The following is a 17,567-nucleotide window of genomic DNA, read 5'->3' on the forward strand; positions in this document are numbered from 1 at the left end:
AATTGATGCTCCCTCTGAATCTAACCTTTGGAAGACCTTGAAAGCTAAAGTTACATTATATATACTAGCATAAAATCGGCATTAATGTGCCCGTCTTTCCACTTTTATTAATAAGAAATAATAAAATGATAAAATTAATTAAGCGAAGGATAAAATTGAAGAGAAAGAAAATGTTACACGAAACACGGTAGTTTTTTATGTAATATCAAAATAATGTTTTCATAGTTTCTGATATCATTCCTATTGATGTGGATTGTTGTTCATATTGTTGTAGACTGTTCCTCTTTTAATAGGATTTAACTAATTTTTTAATTGGAAATTTAAATAGAAATTTAAAATTGTTAAAATAGTTTAAATGAATGGGTAAAATTTGAAAGGAAAAATCCAAATCAAAAGGGTGTATTTTTTTATATATACTTGCATAGATATTGAAGGTCTATTACATTTACATCAATTTTTTAATCTAAATCTTCCCTAAAAAAAAAAATCAATTTTTTAATCTAATTTTTGTTTTACTAGCTATTTTTTATACAATTTTTTTTATTATTTATAGTAGCAAATTTTTAAATATACTCATTCTTGACTCTTCCATTTTTTTTGAGTCAAAATTTTTATCTTCATCTTTTTTTTTTCAAGAGTTATATTTGATCTATTCATTTAATCAAAATGAATCAATATTTAATTATAATTTTCTTAAAGGCTAATATTTTTCTCCAAATTCTTTTTAGATAGACAAAATGATAAATAATCGTTGAAACATACACATGTTTTTTTTTGGTAATAACCGTTTAACTTCCTAAAAAAAAAATAACCGTTTAACTTAACTGATTAATTACTACTGCTTGTGCTTCTTTAATTAGACTAATAATTTGGGAGGGGACAAAGCAAATGTTATATATAACATTTGAATTTAGTTAAACTTTCCCATAATTTTAACCATTCCTTTTTTTTATTTTGTAGCATAAAACCATCCAATCAGATACAGTATGTGTGCTATTGGCGACTGGGAATATCCATGGTTGGTTGGTATTTAGAATTCATTGTGTCAATTTCCAACTTGATGCTATGGTGCTAAAACAGCATCTCTGCCATCAATTTCAGATGACAAAGTCCTGACAGAAGAAAGCAATAGCTCAGATATATGAATGTTATACCAATGAAAATAATGTTATCCTACACCATACCACTTTGATAGATGGTCCCCAGCAGACTCATATTTGAAAATCGATTAAAACTCTAACGTTGATAGACGTCATTTTTCGAAAGTAGAAGAGTCAGCTCCGTTCTCCCGAATGAGATGGTGATTTTATTGTTGTAAGTTTGACAAAAACAAGGAAAAACGAATATGTGAGCATCAAAACTCAACTTTTTTGTATTTTTTTTGTTGAAGTAACACTTCTCAGTCGTAACGACGAAATCCGTAAACTTCTACTTTTTCGAGAGACGTCATCAATCATTGTTAAAGTTTTGGAAGATTATTAAATATTGATCCATTGTGGACCAAATATCAAGGTGGTTCACCTTAGAGTTCGTTTGGTGAGTGTCGCTAGTGTGAGAATGTGGAACTTCATTATCACAAGATGGCTATTTGACCATGTGAAAGGTGAAACCATATGGAAGTATGAACCAAGAGTTGGCTCATAGCAAAATCAAAGCAGCTAATAAAAAGAACAAAATAGAAAGAGAGAAAAAAAAAATCAAGGTCTTTCCCCCCATGAAATCTCAATTCATCTTTGCATTACCTACGCACTTGTTTGCTAGAACTCCAACCAAAAAAAAAAATGGAAAATTAATTAAGGGAAAAAACTCAAAGCACCATTAACCAAAACATTACCATTTGCCAAACATATTAAAAAATAAGTGAAAATCACAAAGTGGAGTTAATGAATTCATGGTGTATAGTAGCACCATTGAAAAATTGGAAGAGAAACAGTGCAGGGAATATGATTACATTAAGTGCATGTTTCTTAACCATTAAATTGGGATTATTCATCTTGTTAGTGGATGCCACTAAGTCTTTACATAAAAAAATAATAATAGAATCATGAATTGCAATAGCGTGTTTGGATGAACAGTTTAATTAAGCGTTTATAGCATATGCATTTATGGTATAAGTGTTTATGTATGCTATAAGTTGTTTTCATATAAGCTATAAGTTGTTTTCATAAGCCATCCTATAGAGCCTTTGGAAATAAGCCGAAAAAAACTTATAGACATGTCATAAGTTGGTTTTGTAGACTCTCACAAACACTTTGTCAATTTATTATGTTAGTCTAATAAACTCTCCAGTCAGTCAGTCCAACAAGACCAAAAAATGAAAGGAAGGGAAGCAATTATCTTGTCAAGAATTTGATAAATATAATCTTTATTTGTATAGTCTACAAATATCTGCATCTTGTATTACAATTTGCCAACTTTATGTTCTATAGAAATAATGAAATATAAACAATGTGGAGTGTATAGAGCCAGAGAAATAAAAAAAATACACATAGCTGTATTGTTAAAAAAATATACAGAGAACTGTGGCTTCTATTTTAGGTTACCATCTTGACATTCCTTTAGCACAAACCTTAAAGCACAAGTTTTATCCAACCCTAGTGATTGCGTTCTGGAGAATGAGTTGAGTTATCTCTACAATCCGAAAATTCACCTCACATCCTCACCCTTCAATCTCATCAGCTTCTATATTGTTCACTTTTAACCTCAGCAACTGGGTCAGGTTTTTAGGGTTCTACTTGAGAGGCTTCATACCCTGTTTGAATTCCGAAAAGCAGATTCTCAGTTACTGTTTGTTTGATAAAAAATATATAGATCTTTCTCATGAAGCAGAGAAGTGAGAACAAAATGTATCAGTACTCCACAAAAGCAAGTATTATAGAAGGATTCTTTTGTTTTCTTTATTTTTGTAACAGGAAAACTTGTATCGTATCTAATTCAAATGTAGCTGAACTACAACAGTATAGAATAACGGTATGATCTTGATCATAGAGTTTTACATATTAAATAAAAAATAATGAATTCCATGGGATAATTAAAAATTGGATTCATCTATTTGTAGAGAATCCATACTGTAGGAGGAGGCTAGTAAGCTGCTTTTGGAAATAGCATAGTGCCCACCATATGCATATGGTAGGTAGTTACACCACCTTTCAGTTTTTTCAATTCTGGCCGCATACAATCGCCTGTCGTTGTCAACTGCGGTGACCTTTCAATCAACCAGCCAGACCACTACAACCGCCTCCTCAAAACCGGCCTACCCCAAAGAGATCACTGTCGAAAGTGATCTCATGTGTGCATCGTCCTCTCAAGCGCTGCCTCGGCACACTAGTTTTTTACATGGTCTTGGTGTTCGGTTTTGGTGTACTAATACCGAGATTCTATTAGTGGTGACCTTTCATCCCACCGAAGACGATCAATCTGGTGGTGAATCTTTTCCCATCGATCAATCAAGTGGTGACTCTTTTCCACATATGGATTATATTTTTTTAAACAAGTACGGAAAATTAACATAAAGAGGTAAATCATAATTCTACTGATCAAACGGTCTCTAAGAAGACAAGAGAAATGTTGTAACCCTTGGATATCAACCTTTTATGCAACACTTAAAGTAGCTTAGGAATCTCCTCCATCTCCATGTCGCTCTAGTATTGGTTTGGTGAAGTTTGGATTGGTTAGTCTTTTGATTCATTATAGTATAACGCTTGAGTTCTTCCTTGTAACTAAAACTTGGCATTTGTTATTCACTTCCGGTTTCCCGGATTAATTCCATCAAATAATCTGGAAACTTTGGCATTGTCGGAGAACAGTCATTTTCAATTTCCAGGTGAAGAGTTTATTTCCTATGTTCTTTTATTCGACCGAATACAAGCAGCTTTGAACTCCATTTCATTTTTTATACTTGTCTTTCTTTTACGTTTTCTTGTTTTCAAAAATTTCGCATAATCCATGGAATCATCCAATAATGGGTAATTCTTTAGATTTTGGTGATTTCAATTAAATTATGCGAAAGTTCTGAAAACAAGAAAACATAACAGAAAGGCAGGTATAGGAAATGAAAAGGAGTTCAAAGCTGATTGTATTCAGTCGAATAAAAGAACAGTGCAAAGAAAATCTTCAGCTGAAAATGACTCTTGGCAAACAATGCCAAAGCTAGCAAATTATTCATGGAATTAACCCGGAAAACCAGAAGTGAAAAACAAATGCCAAGTTTTGGTTACGAGGAGGAACTCGAATTTATGCTAAAATGAATCCAAAACTAACCAAACCACTACTAGAGCGACATGGAGTTGGAGGAGAATCCAAAGCTACTTCAAGTGCTCATTAAAAGGCTGATATTCAAGGGTTACAACATTTCTTTTGATTAGAACAATTATGATTTATCTCTTTATTTTGTTAATTTTCCTTTGTTTAAAGAATATGATACTTATGTGGGGAAAAGAGTCATCCTAGGACTGATCGTCGTAAGTGGGAAGAAAACTCGCCACTAATATGAACCATATGTGGAAAGAGTCACGACTGGATTGATCGTCGGTGGGAAGAAAGGTCACCACTAATAGAATTTGGGTATTCGTGCACCGAAACCAAACACTGAGACCAAAATAATTTATCTTGTTTAACCATATGAAGTCTTGGAAACAGCCTCTTGTTTATAAACAGGGTAAAGGATGCGTACAATACACCAAATGGTGGGACCCCTTCCCGGACCCTGCGTATGCGGGAGTGCACTGGGTTGCCCTTTTTTAACCATGTGAAGAATGTATTTGTTTGAATGTTTGTGTGTCTGAGTAGCTTAGTGGCTAGAAATCCACCTTTAAAGAGAATTAGCGGTGTCTAGAGTTCGAATCACAATCCATGCATATAATATGCAATATACCTTACCAACTGAGCTAAGCCGCAGGACAAATTCAAATTGTTTTTATATAAACTATAAGTTGCTTTTGTTAATAATAATTTAGTCAACCAGTATTGATTAGTCTTTATTAGATATTAGTATTAATATTATAATTAACAATATTCATTACGTTATCAAATGTAGTTAATTGATATGAAAATAAATATACTATCAGTGTAGTCACATTATACACACAACTATTCCCACAGAAATACATTCTAAGATGGTATCAGAGCATCCTCCAAGATCCATTTGGCCACATGCTATCAAGTTCCTGAGATCAAACCACCCATCATTTATATCTAAGCATTAACCCATCAGTGGATGTGTTAAAGAGTCGCACATCGGTTGAGATATTACCTGAATAAGTGGGGGGTCAAAAACTGAAAAGACACGATAACATAAAAAACCTAACAACTACAGTGGAAGCCGTGGCAGATCCCAAAGATTACACTGAGAACCACAACAAACACAGCCACTACAACTATAACCTTGAACATTGCTTTAAATAACTTTCTCTATAAAAAATAAGTAAATGGTTATCTATCGTGTAACTTATAGAGAAAGTTACACGATAGCTAGCCATTCATTTATTTTTATAGAGAAAGTTATTTAAAGCAATGGTACGAGCAGTATTGCACAACTACTACTACTACAGATCCACTTCACCGCAAACAGCTTCACTACTTGTACAAAATTAGAATGGCCACATTCGAGATTGAAAGAGCTGATTCTTTACAAGTAAGACAGGTTCTCGATGAAGAAAATCGAATGGTAAAACACTTCTTTACTGGTCATTCTATTATTCTTTATTTATAAAGGGTCATATTTACTCCATTGATTCATTTTGCCAGGTAAGAAACAGGTTCTCGATGAAGAAAATCGAATGGTAAAACACTTCTTTACTGGTCATTCTATTATTCTTTATTTATAAAGGGTCATATTTACTCCATTGATTCATTTTGCCAGGTAAGAAATCCGTCATTAGAAGGGATTTCAGTAGAAGAAAAAACGAATGACAAACTACACTATAAGTTGTGCCATGAAGATAGGACTATGAAGTTCAAGGTTATAGTTGTAGTGGTTGTGTTTGTTGTAGTTCTCATTGTAATCTTTGGGATCTAGCTTCCACTATAGTTGTTAGATTTTTTATGTTATCGTCTCCTGTCACTAGGCTCCTTAAAGGTGAATTTTTAGTCACTAGGCTACTTAGAAACACAGACATTCAAACATAAATACAGTAAACATTTCTTTACTGGTCATTCTATTATTCTTTATTTATAAATGGTCATATTCACTCCATTGATTCATTTTTCCTGGTAAAAATGTCATTAGAAAGGCTTTCAGTCTTTCAGTAGAAGAAAAAATTAATGACAAACTACACTGTAAGTTGTGGCATGAAGATCGGACTACGAACTTCAAGGTTATAGTTGCAGTGGCTGTGTTTGTTGTGGTTCTCAGTGTAATCTTTTGGATGTGTCACGGCTTCCACCGTAGCAGTTAGGTTTTTTAGGTTATCGTGTCCTATCACTAGGTTCTTCAAAGGTGAATTTCTAACCACTAGACAACTTAGAAACAGCAAACATTCAAACATAAATACTTTACTCACATCATCAAACAAGGTAATTATTTTGGTCTTGGTGTTTGGTTTCGGTGCACAAATACCTAGATTCTAGCCTCTGATACCATGTGAAGAATATAATTTTGTTTGAATGTTTGTGTGTCTAATGTGACCACAGCGATAGTATATTTATATTCATAGGAGTTGACTACAATTGATAGCATAATAAATACAGTTAATTATAATTGACTATATTTTTGTTTGAATGTTTGTGTCTAATGTGACCACAGCGATAGTATATCATAGGAGTTGACTACAATTGATAGCATAAAAAAATACAGTTAATTATAATTGACTATATTTTTGTTTGAATGTTAATGTGACCACAGCGATAGTATATTTATATTCATAGAAGTTGACTACAATTGACTGCAATGATAAGCTTGTACATGTTTTTTAGTTCACGACTTTGTTTATGATAAGAGCTAACGGGTTTAAATTTGGTATAATATCTTTCAACTCCTTTTCAGATGGTTTCACGTTAGGAATCTATGATGCATCTGTGGAGTCAAGTGCTACAAATCTGAGGTTAATTTTTCTGCATTATGGAGCCTTATCATTCAGCTCTTGCATTTCGGTTAGTTTAGGAAAACACTGAACCACTGTAATTTTAAGTATGTGCGGAGGAAAACAACCATTATAATGTAGACTAGGCCAATAGTCCTCAAGCTTATGATTATATGCAAGTCTAAAAGAAATTACGAATCTATGAAAGTCTACCAAAGTTAATACAATATTTTATAACCAAGTTAACTCAATTTTGATTTCTAGAATTGTAAACACACATGATCATGGTTCGTCACCAAGTATAAATCAAAGAAATCAAACAACATTATTGGTTGTTATCAGTTATCACTTATTGCACATCCCACCAATATTATAAAAACCAAATTAGTCATGGAACCGACAAGACATCTAGGGTCATAGTTCAACAGTTCAAACTGAGACAAACAGCCAAATAACCGAACTGTAGCGAAGGCAGGTTCACAATTTAACCAGTTGAGTCGTCCGCTTCGATTCAGTTTTTAGAACACTGCATTCACCCATTGTTGATGTTTGTAGAGTGAACGGTAATCCAAAAGTACTTACTTATTTATCGAATTTGTGCCCAGAGACTTTATCAATATATTCCTCTGTTTTGCTGATTTTATAATATTTAAATATTTCTTCTGATCACGTTATTAGAAAATCATTCTAGTATGTATACATTAGTTTAATATTATATTACATAGCACAAAAGAAGTTAAAACACAGGTACTGTCATTAATTAATTTTATGTTATTTATCAGTTGATTAAGCAGTGATGATTTATGGATTAGTTCAGTAAAACATCAGAAGGTTTTACCTTTGATGCTCGCAGATCATTTACTTCCTTTCTAAGCGAATCATCAGATAAGATTAACCGAGACAGTGCTCCAGTAGATAACCTGCAACATAATTAGCAAACACCAAACTAGTTATCGAATTGTTCGATTTGAATAGAAAACAAAAGAATATTGTATGAATGAAAACAAAGAAATTCAAGTAAAATAATAGAAGAAACTCCTTAGCCAAGGAATGAATTTTCAGGCCCCATGGTACACACTTGAGACCATTACCATTACACTGAACATTTTCATGGCCCTAATCATAAATTACAATGCTTAAATGTCATAGTAACAAATGGGGCATCACGTGATCAACCATACCCAAATAAATAAACAATTAAATATTATTCACAATACTTAAATAATATATCAAATACCCGAGATATTTTGCAGCATCTGAGACAGATCCATCAACTGCAAAAATAAGATCCAAAAGAGCTTGCATTCCCTGTTGAAAAATCATAAGTATATTTGGTTAAGTTGCAATTAAGTTTAGAATTTTTCAATAATAGATTATTTTACCATTGAGCATACCATTGCAAATTTTGGGTTATTGGGTCCAATTTGTGAACCAATATCTGACCCTCTAATTGATGACTTCGGAGGAAGGATCTGAAGAAGCTCTCGAGGCGGTGAATAAGCATCAAGGTCTATTGTTTTCCTGACTAAATCAAGAAAGAAAGAGAGAAAAAAAAAACGCTATATCAGACAAAGCTTTGCTTACAATAAGTAATTACTATAAGTAAAGGGACTATTTATCTCTATAAGTATTCACCAATGTAGCACCGACGCTGCAGGTGTGTCGTGTGTCAGACATGTGTCAGAGTTGTGTCCGGCGTCTGTTTTAGTACTTCGTCGAGTATGACTGAACACATATAGAGTATGACCCAAAGATTGAACCGACGTTATATTTTTTATTTATCTATGTATTAGTGATCTATTTCAACCTTTTGAACCATAACCTAAATTTCTCAAGAATTCAATCTTTGGGTCCAATTTTTAAAAGATTGCAACAAAACCAAATTTGTAAATTGCAATGTGACACTTCTAAGGAAACACCAAAGGGAAACAAATGGTTTGTTTGGATTGGCTTATTTGAGTGTATCTACCTGCATTGGGAGAACTTATTACATGTTCTTTATAAGTTGTTTTCAACTTATTTTCATAAGCACTCCAAGATAGCTTATGAAAACAACTTTTAGCCTATGTGAAAACAATTCAACCTTATTATATCTTATACATAAGCCTGCTTATCATGACAAGCACTTAAGCTATAACTTGCAAAATAAGTTGTTTATCGAAACAGATAGTGAAGAAGGAAATACCTTTAAGAGCTATAAGAGAGCGTAGGCGTTTAATTGCTGAAGCACGGTTCATATGCTGAGACCGATCCTCGCCAGCCTAGAAAAATCATAAAAAAAATATTAAAAAAAATTAACAAACCCATGATATTACAATAAAAAGTGTTTGATCCTTCACAATTTTCTTACGGGTCAATTTGGTCCCTTACAAAAACAAAACCCAAAATAGTCTCAACATTTTCATGTCAGTGACAAATTGGTCCCATGTAAGTCGGGACACTGACTGAAGCACGGACACCTCTTGGATTAGTTATGTACCGGTAGTGTCTGACACCTACACAACAGGACACATATGATTACACTGAATTAAGTTATTTACTTATTTTCAAATTATCATCAATGTCAACATGTCAGTATCCGTGTCGTATCCGTGTCGTTTCCACTGTCCATACGTTGTAAGCCGGGACCAATTTGTCCAGGCATATGAAGCATGGACACTCCTCGGATTAGATATGTCCTGTGTCCGACACACGTCAGTGTCGGACACCGACAAGACATTGACACATATAATTACATTGAATCATGTGATTTTCTCAAATAATTATCAGTCTCAGCGTGTCAGTGTCCGTGTGCCTGGACTAAAATGTCAGGGACTATTTGTGTTTAATTTTTATGGGGACTAAAATTGACCTGGCAGTAATAAAAAAAATTAGAAAATTAGAAGAAGAAAAAAAGTAATAAACAGAAAAACCTGAGCGATGATACCAGTAGGTAAATGTTTAAGACGAACAGCAGATTCGCGTTTGTTACGATGCTGACCACCTGGACCAGAGGTTTTGAATGTACCCATTTCGCACTGTCTCATTAGGTCATCGTCGGTTAGGTCTAGGTAACCGCCGTGGTTGGTGGCGGCGGCGGTGGTGGTGGTTGGTGTTGTGGAGTGAAGGGAGATTGGGCGAATTTTGATGTGGAAAAATGGATGATGGAGAAAGTGGTGGTGGGTTTGTGTTGTTGTTGTAAATTGTTGTTTGAGAGTGAGGATGAAGGTTGGTCTGAAGAGGATTTTGTGTGCCATTGTTGTGACTGTTTTGTGAAGGTTCACAATACATTAGAGCATGTTTTGCGTCGATTATTTGTACGATGATTATGGTGTTTATTACTCATGGCTCGTGCCACGTGACGTTTGACGTGGTTATTATATCATGTGGCAAAGATGAATAAAAAAAGTTTGCAAAGACAAAAGCTAAAAATTAAGGAAAAAAAAATTAAGAATTATCTATCTAATCTAATAACCGACTAATTCAAAGGAAAATATTTCATGATCTTAAATATCAACCATTAGATAAACTCTAAATAGGTTATAAAATAATTCAAAAATTAAGAAATTAAAAAATTTAATTTTGGTTCTATGAACTTAGCAGGGATCAGGTTCGAACCCCCAACCACCTTACTTATTCACTTTTAGAAAGATGAATTCTAATCACCAAGTTATTTAACAAAAAAAAGAATTAATTTTGGTGCATTAATGACTCGCATAAGAAATCCAAAACAATTTTTCACACAACCAATCAAAACATTTAAAATTATTAAATATTTTTAAAACAATTAAACTAACTTAAAATATTGAACTCTTTTTTAAAACTATTTTATTTTAAGGAAATGATAACGAATACACTTATATACTTCCTCCGATCACATTTATAAGCAAAAAACAACTTTTTAGATACATTAAATAATTCTCTCAAAAAAAAGATACATTGAATAATTAATATATCCGGTCACATTTATAGGTCATATACATTAATTATTCAATGTACCTAAAAAAACTGTTTTTTGTTTATAAATGTGACCGGATGATTACATGTTTTTTTTTTTGACAAGAAGAAACTTATTGCATTTCATTCATAATAATAGTAGAGATACAAGATGGAATCCTAATATGAATATGGAAACTAGCATGACACAAAGCCACTCTAGCAAAGCTATGAGCGACTTCGTTGGCTTGTCTCCGAATGAACCTAACATCAGAGGTTACTAAATCAGAAGCTAACAGACGTCTACAATCATTAATTACTGCGCTAAAATTAGTGACGCTACTTTTACTACCATAAATACTGTCTACCACAGTTTTAGAGTCAAGCTCAAAGTCCACAATACCTAGATGCAGATCGCGAACCCAGTACATTGCTGATAATAAACCCAAAGCTTCACCCAAATCCACATCAAGGAGCGGAGTCATCCATTCAGTCTTGGCTAAAACAAAACGACCTTCATCATCTCGAATGCAAACACCAATACCAACCCGATTCCGAGCTTGAGAGAAGGATGCATCAACATTACAAGTAAACCTTCCAGGACTTGGTTTGATCCACTTTGAATCATTCGGGGTGTCAGGATTATGAAGGATAGAATGTCTAATATGCTGAGCATTCCTCCAACTAGAAAGAAGAGAATCTGCACGGGCACAAATAGCTTGAGCTGTTTCAGTAATGTTATTCCATACTGTTATACCCTAATTTTGGACCTAAAAATACTTGTTCAAAATTCTCTTTCATCTTTGATATATGTCTATTACTTTTGAAGAATTGCCAATTTGTTATTGTTTACACTGACATTTCACTCTGCTTTATCTCTCAACTTAGCTCTACAAATCTTTTTTAACTGTGTACTTGTCCATGTTTTCTTGCATTTCAAGTCATCCAAGATACTTTTCTTACATTTCAAGTCATTTGAATTTGTCTCTAATCCATTGCATCTTTCTCTGCATTTTATTTCAATGTTATTTGCAAAATTCATGAAAAAGGGTATTTTAGTCATTTCCTGTATCCAAGCTCATTTTAGTCCTAAAAAAAATTGTTTGAGTCTTTTCAATTAGCTTGAATAAGTCTTTATTTCAATTCCATGTCAAAATCCATTTCAAAAATTGCATTTGAAGTCATTTTGAGTCAGTCTAGCCCCTAGGGGCATTTTAGTCTTTTCCAGTGTTAAAGCTCTGGTTAATCTCTTAAAATTGTCTCTGAGTCTTTTGATTTGTTTGCATAAACTCTTGCCTTGATTCTCTGTTAAAAAACCACTTTAGAATTGCATCTGAGTCATTTTGAGTCGTTTTAGTCCCTAGGGGCGTTTTGGTCATTTCACACGAAATTTCGACAGAGAGAGGTTACTTTAAAGTACCTTCGTTTTAGTCCGTTTTGTCATTTTTAATCGTTTCACTTTACGTTATTTTCAGATTACATTTTTTACCAATTTTATTTTAATTACATTTTAGTCCTTTTTTGTCATTTTGCATTTTAGTCCTTTTATTTCAGTTTTTTGCAAATCTGTCCAGAAAGTTTGTTATGAGTCCAAGTCCACATGTCATTATCTTACTGGTCCAGGTCCATACATGTCAGCTATAAATAGCCCAGTCATTGGTCAAAGTCAAGAGAGGAATCATTCTTTGCCAACTCACCAAAAACACATTTCCAATTTCTCTCTCTGATCATCAAAGATCAAACTCCACAAAATTCCAGAAACTGAGATGAATGCTCAAGAACATTCATCCCCTTTCTGAACCCTAACCACCTAAAACCACCGTAACAGAATCCATAACAACTCAAAACCACCACAAACTCATCGCAAACAACCACAATTCTCGTCTCAATTCTGTAAATTCAATCGATTGCTCAACCGAAACAGAATCGATCAAGAACACAGATAAGAAGAACGAATCCGTTCCTCATCTCAACCTCCAACAACACGCAAAGCTTCTTTTTGAACCGCAAAACGTCGAACTGAGACGGGATCAAAGCAAGAAGAGTGGATTCAAGCCGAAACAGGAGAAGAAGAAGCAAATCCAGATCGCAATTTCGCACACCGAAGAAGTGGAAAAAAGACTTCTCCGATTTCATTTGTTGGATCCGAAGGAACTCGTGAGGTTTCCCTCTTCGTTTTTCTTCTCCTGCTCCGAATTCAACAAGAGGTAACATCGTTTTCTTGATCTTTGCTTTCTTTTGGAATTTTTGGATCGGAACTTTAAGCTTAGATCTAGGCTTGCTGGATGTTTATTTTTGAAAAGTGATGCTGGATTCGAATAGAGAAGACGAAGAAGTTTGATTTCCATAAAAAAAGGTTTTAAAAAATATAGGTTGAGCTCTCCGACGCGGTGGCGCCGCCGCCGGAAACCGGCCGGCCGCCGCGTCGGACGTCCTTCTGATCGTCTTCTCCGGTTACTTATTTTCAGAGCCTCTCTCTCTAGGATCATGTTAGAGAGAGAAGTATTTGTTGGTTATGTGTTTGCCTGGCTTTTGTTTGGTTTTTATACCTGCCTCTGATTCCATGTGGTTATGCCTACGTGTTCCTTCGCATGTTTTGACCGTTGGATCTCGGATCTGATCCATTTGGATCGATCCGACGATCCCTGTGCCTCCTGGTGATCCGTTTTCTTCTTATGTATGGGCTTGGGCCTATTTCTTGCAGATCCTGCGTTTCCTCTTATTGTTCTTGCTATTTTACACCTTGTTTTAGCTTTTTACACCTCTGATCATGTCCAAATTTACTTAGAAAATTCTATAAAAATTTGTATGTGTTTCTTGTAATTTTTGTGATGATTTTATGCATTTTGTTTACTGAAAATCTTGATGAAAAATACTAGTGTATGTTCTTGCTTCATTTCTTGTTTTTTTATGTGAAAATTCATGAAAAATTGTTTAGTTCTATCTCAAGTTCTTGATAATTGTTTGTGATACATGTTACTTGAATCTTGTGAGTTTATTGCTACTGTTTGTATATAATTTTGATGCATGTGTGGGAATCTTGGTTAATTACTTGGTTTGCAAGTTATATTTGTGAATAAGTAATGCAAATATGCCTAAGTTTACTCTAAAAATGTCAAGTTTATCATGTTGCTTTAATTCTCATTCCAAAACCTGATTCTAAACCTTTGAAAAATGTGTTAAAATGTGAGGATTATAAGTCATGTGAGCTTTGTATTTTGTGGTGTAATTTTGGCTATACTTTGCATCATTTTTGCTATGTTTTGTGGTAATTTCTTTGCTTTTGTTATAATAACTTTTACTTGCTTTATTTTCTTGATATTATCATGTGCTACTAACTCCTTCATTTCATGTTTCATGCATTCCATAAGGCATCTCATTCTCCATCTTATATTCTTGGGCTCTATCTTTCTCACACTTTAAAATTCATGCAAAAATTAGAATGTAATACTTAGGATTTTTTTTGTACTATACTTTTATGCAATTTTAATTTCTTGCAAGACCATAGAATGTAAACTAGGGCATGATGTAAAGGACAATGGACTCTAATGATGTACACCGACACAAACACCGACACATGCACACACATCACATAGATATATTTTAGATGTATGGCTAGGATATGCATGTTTAGATGTATGTTTAGGATTGAATGCTTTAGATGAATGCCTAGGATTTACACTTAGAAAAATCATTTTCCAAATAAATATGAACAACATCACTCAAGTGATTTTCTAAACAAACCTTGGGATCAAAATCCCATTGCATTTTCTCTTTATTTTCTTAATCAAATTTCAATAAAAATTAATCATACTTGACCTTTTTTGCAAAATAACTAATCAAACCTCACTTTTTTCTTAAATCTCATGCCTTTAAGGCCTCTCTCTCTCTCATCCTTCAAAATTCCATTTTCAAACTTAAAATCAACCAACAAAAACAAAAACATTTTTTGGAAGAGAACTACGGTGGATTTGATCCCTTAAACGGGTACGTAGGCAAGGAATCAAAATTCCTTCAATTCAAATAAAATAAAAATTCAAACGCTTTCTTCTCCCTCCAATTCTTCACTTAGTAAACTCTTAGGTGTAAATATCACTTTTCAAATAGCATTTAAAAATAAAGCGCGCGCGTAGAAAGTAAAGACGGTTCCTATAGGATACTATAGTCGTTATGGGTGCCTAACACCTTCCCGTAGCGAAAACAACTCCCGGACCTCGATTCTCAAGGGTTTTGCTTATTTTTTCCCTTCCCAAGAAAAAATGAGATATCAACGGTTAAAAAGGTTCAAACGTAATCAATGTTTGACACCCGAAAACCAAGATAAAACACATACTTTATTATTTCGATGCTTCCAAATACTCCAAAGGGTCACACTAAAAAAGTGCTTCTGCTGCAGATCTAGGTGAAGAAGGATAGCAAACACATTGGTTGAAAAACTGGCATTAATATCAAACACAGCCATCAACGGGCTCCATAAACCAATACGTTGCCAACAAAGCACACTTTTAGTACACAGAAAAAACAGATGAGTACTATCCTCGCCAGAATCATCACACACTGCACACCTATCAGTACACTGAACTCCCTTAGATTGCAAACGGATTCTTGTGGGCAAGCAATTACGACAAGCTCGCCAAAGGAAATTCTTAACTTTCGGAGGCAATTTTAAACTCCAGATACAATTCCAGTTACCCGGCACACGGTGTTGAACAACTGCCACATCATGATTCAAAATATCCTTATAAGCACTTTTAACTGAGTAAGTACCATCCCTCTCGAACTTCCAAACAGGCACATCATGAATTACCGAAGAAAGCAAAGGAGTGTTAAAAATATTTCTAGCAGTAACATTGTCAAAAAAAGCATTAATGAGCTCCATATTCCACTGTTTCTGGGGTGTAATCAACAAATCAGAAACAATGATAGATGGCCACTCCAATTGATGAGGAGTTGAGGGTAATACTCGTGCAACATTACTAATCCAAGGGTGATCCCAAACTGGTATGTGTTCGCCAGTGCCTATACTCCACTGAAAACCACGCCGAATCACATCTTTAGCGCTCCAAATACTACGCCAAACATAACTAGGATTATGGCCTAAACTAGCTCCAAAATAGTCACTTCGAGGAAAATATTTAACTTTGAGTAATCGAGTGATTAGAGATTCTGGGGAACAAACCAACTTCCACGCCTGCTTACCAACCATAGCCATATTAAATGCCTTAATGCCCTTAACTCCCATACCTCCAAACACCTTTGGAACTGAAAGACGTTCCCAAGATAGCCAGTGCAATCCTCGAGAATTTGCTGAATTATGTCCCCACCAGAAAGAATTTAACATTTTTTCTATCTCATTTATTAGGGATCCCGGAAGAAGGAAAATATTCATCACATAGGAAGGAATAGATTGCAAAACAGACTTAATGAGAACCTCCCTACCAGCCTGCGAGAGACATCTACTACTCCAAGAATTTATTTTGTTCCAGATACGATCCTTAATAAATTTAAAAGTTGCATGTTTGCTACGACCAATCATTGATGGTAGTCCAAGATATTTACCTGTACCCAACACTTGGAGAACACCGAGAGTAGTAGCAATGAGATTCTTTAAATCATCTGGAGTATTACGACTGCAAAATAACTCTGACTTCTGGAGATTAACGGCTTGCCCCGAAGCTTCTTCATAAGTAGTCAAAATATTTTTCATACAAACAACCTCACTTTCACAAGCTCTAAAGAAAAGAAAACAATCGTCTGCAAAGAGGAGGTGAGAAATAATTGGTGCATTTCTGCAAATCGAAGTACCTCTAATATTATTGCAACGTTCAGCTTCACGGATAAGAGAAGAGAGTCCTTCAGCACAAATAATGAATAAATAAGGTGAGAGGGGATCCCCCTGACGGAGACCGCGTCCTGGCACAATAGGACCCACTGAAGCTCCATTAACCAAGACCGAGTAATCAATCGTTTCAACACAAAGCATAATCCAACTAACCCATCGAGATGAGAAACCCATTTGAATCATGATCTCTCGTAGGTAATCCCAATCTAATCTATCATATGCTTTACTAATGTCCAACTTAAGTGCAACATCTCCAATCTTCCCTTTTTCCTTCGCCTTCATGTAGTGAACAATTTCAATAGCCACCATTGCATTGTCTAAGATAGATCGACCCGGGACGAAAGCTGACTGATTTATAGAGATACACTTATCTAGCACCTGTTTGAGCCTATTAGCAAGCACCTTGGCTACTATTTTGTACACAACATTACAGAGAGCAATAGGCCGCCAATCCTTCATCGAAGTCTGAGAATCGCCTTTTGGAATGAGAGTAATATTAGTAGAATTGACATGAGGTGGGAAAGCGCCACTTGCTAACCAATGACACCCTGCCTGATAAACTTCATGACCACAAGTGTCCCAAAAGTGTTGATAAAAACCTGGGTTAAAGCCATCTGGTCCTGGACATTTATCTGCTTGCATGGAGAAAGCTGCCTGTTTGAACTCCTCTAAAGTGAAATTCGCAGTTAACAAATCATTATCATCTCCGGTGATTGAAGTTGGAACCAGGTTGATGACACTTGCACGCAAGCTTGGTGATTTTCGAAAAAGATTCATGAAATAATCACGGG

At 34.7% G+C, this 17,567-nt stretch overlaps 1 protein-coding gene across 2 annotated transcripts; it reads right to left on the minus strand.

Moving 5' to 3' along the window:
• Positions 1 to 2,333: 2,333 nt before the first annotated feature.
• On the minus strand, positions 2,334 to 10,319 carry LOC146916928 (Class I peptide chain release factor). 2 transcript variants are annotated; one of them, XM_085718793.1, is made up of 6 exons: positions 9,932 to 10,319; positions 9,205 to 9,280; positions 8,414 to 8,544; positions 8,257 to 8,327; positions 7,858 to 7,939; positions 2,334 to 2,752 (listed from the first exon to the last, which is right to left on the minus strand). In XM_085718793.1, exons 1-6 carry the CDS (start codon positions 10,253 to 10,255, stop codon positions 2,732 to 2,734), a joined length of 705 nt encoding a protein of 234 aa, XP_085574919.1. In that variant the 5' UTR covers positions 10,256 to 10,319; the 3' UTR covers positions 2,334 to 2,731. The 2 variants fall into 2 exon arrangements, with proteins under 2 accessions (XP_085574919.1, XP_085574918.1); XM_085718792.1 differs by lacking the exon at positions 2,334 to 2,752 and adding an exon at positions 5,023 to 5,251 and having other exon boundaries at positions 9,932 to 10,302.
• Between the last annotated feature and the right edge of the window lie 7,248 nt (positions 10,320 to 17,567).

Source organism: Medicago sativa, chromosome 6, assembly GCF_051527215.1.
Source record: "Medicago sativa cultivar Bolivia chromosome 6, Bolivia_mono, whole genome shotgun sequence".
Lineage (NCBI taxonomy): Eukaryota > Viridiplantae > Streptophyta > Magnoliopsida > Fabales > Fabaceae > Medicago > Medicago sativa.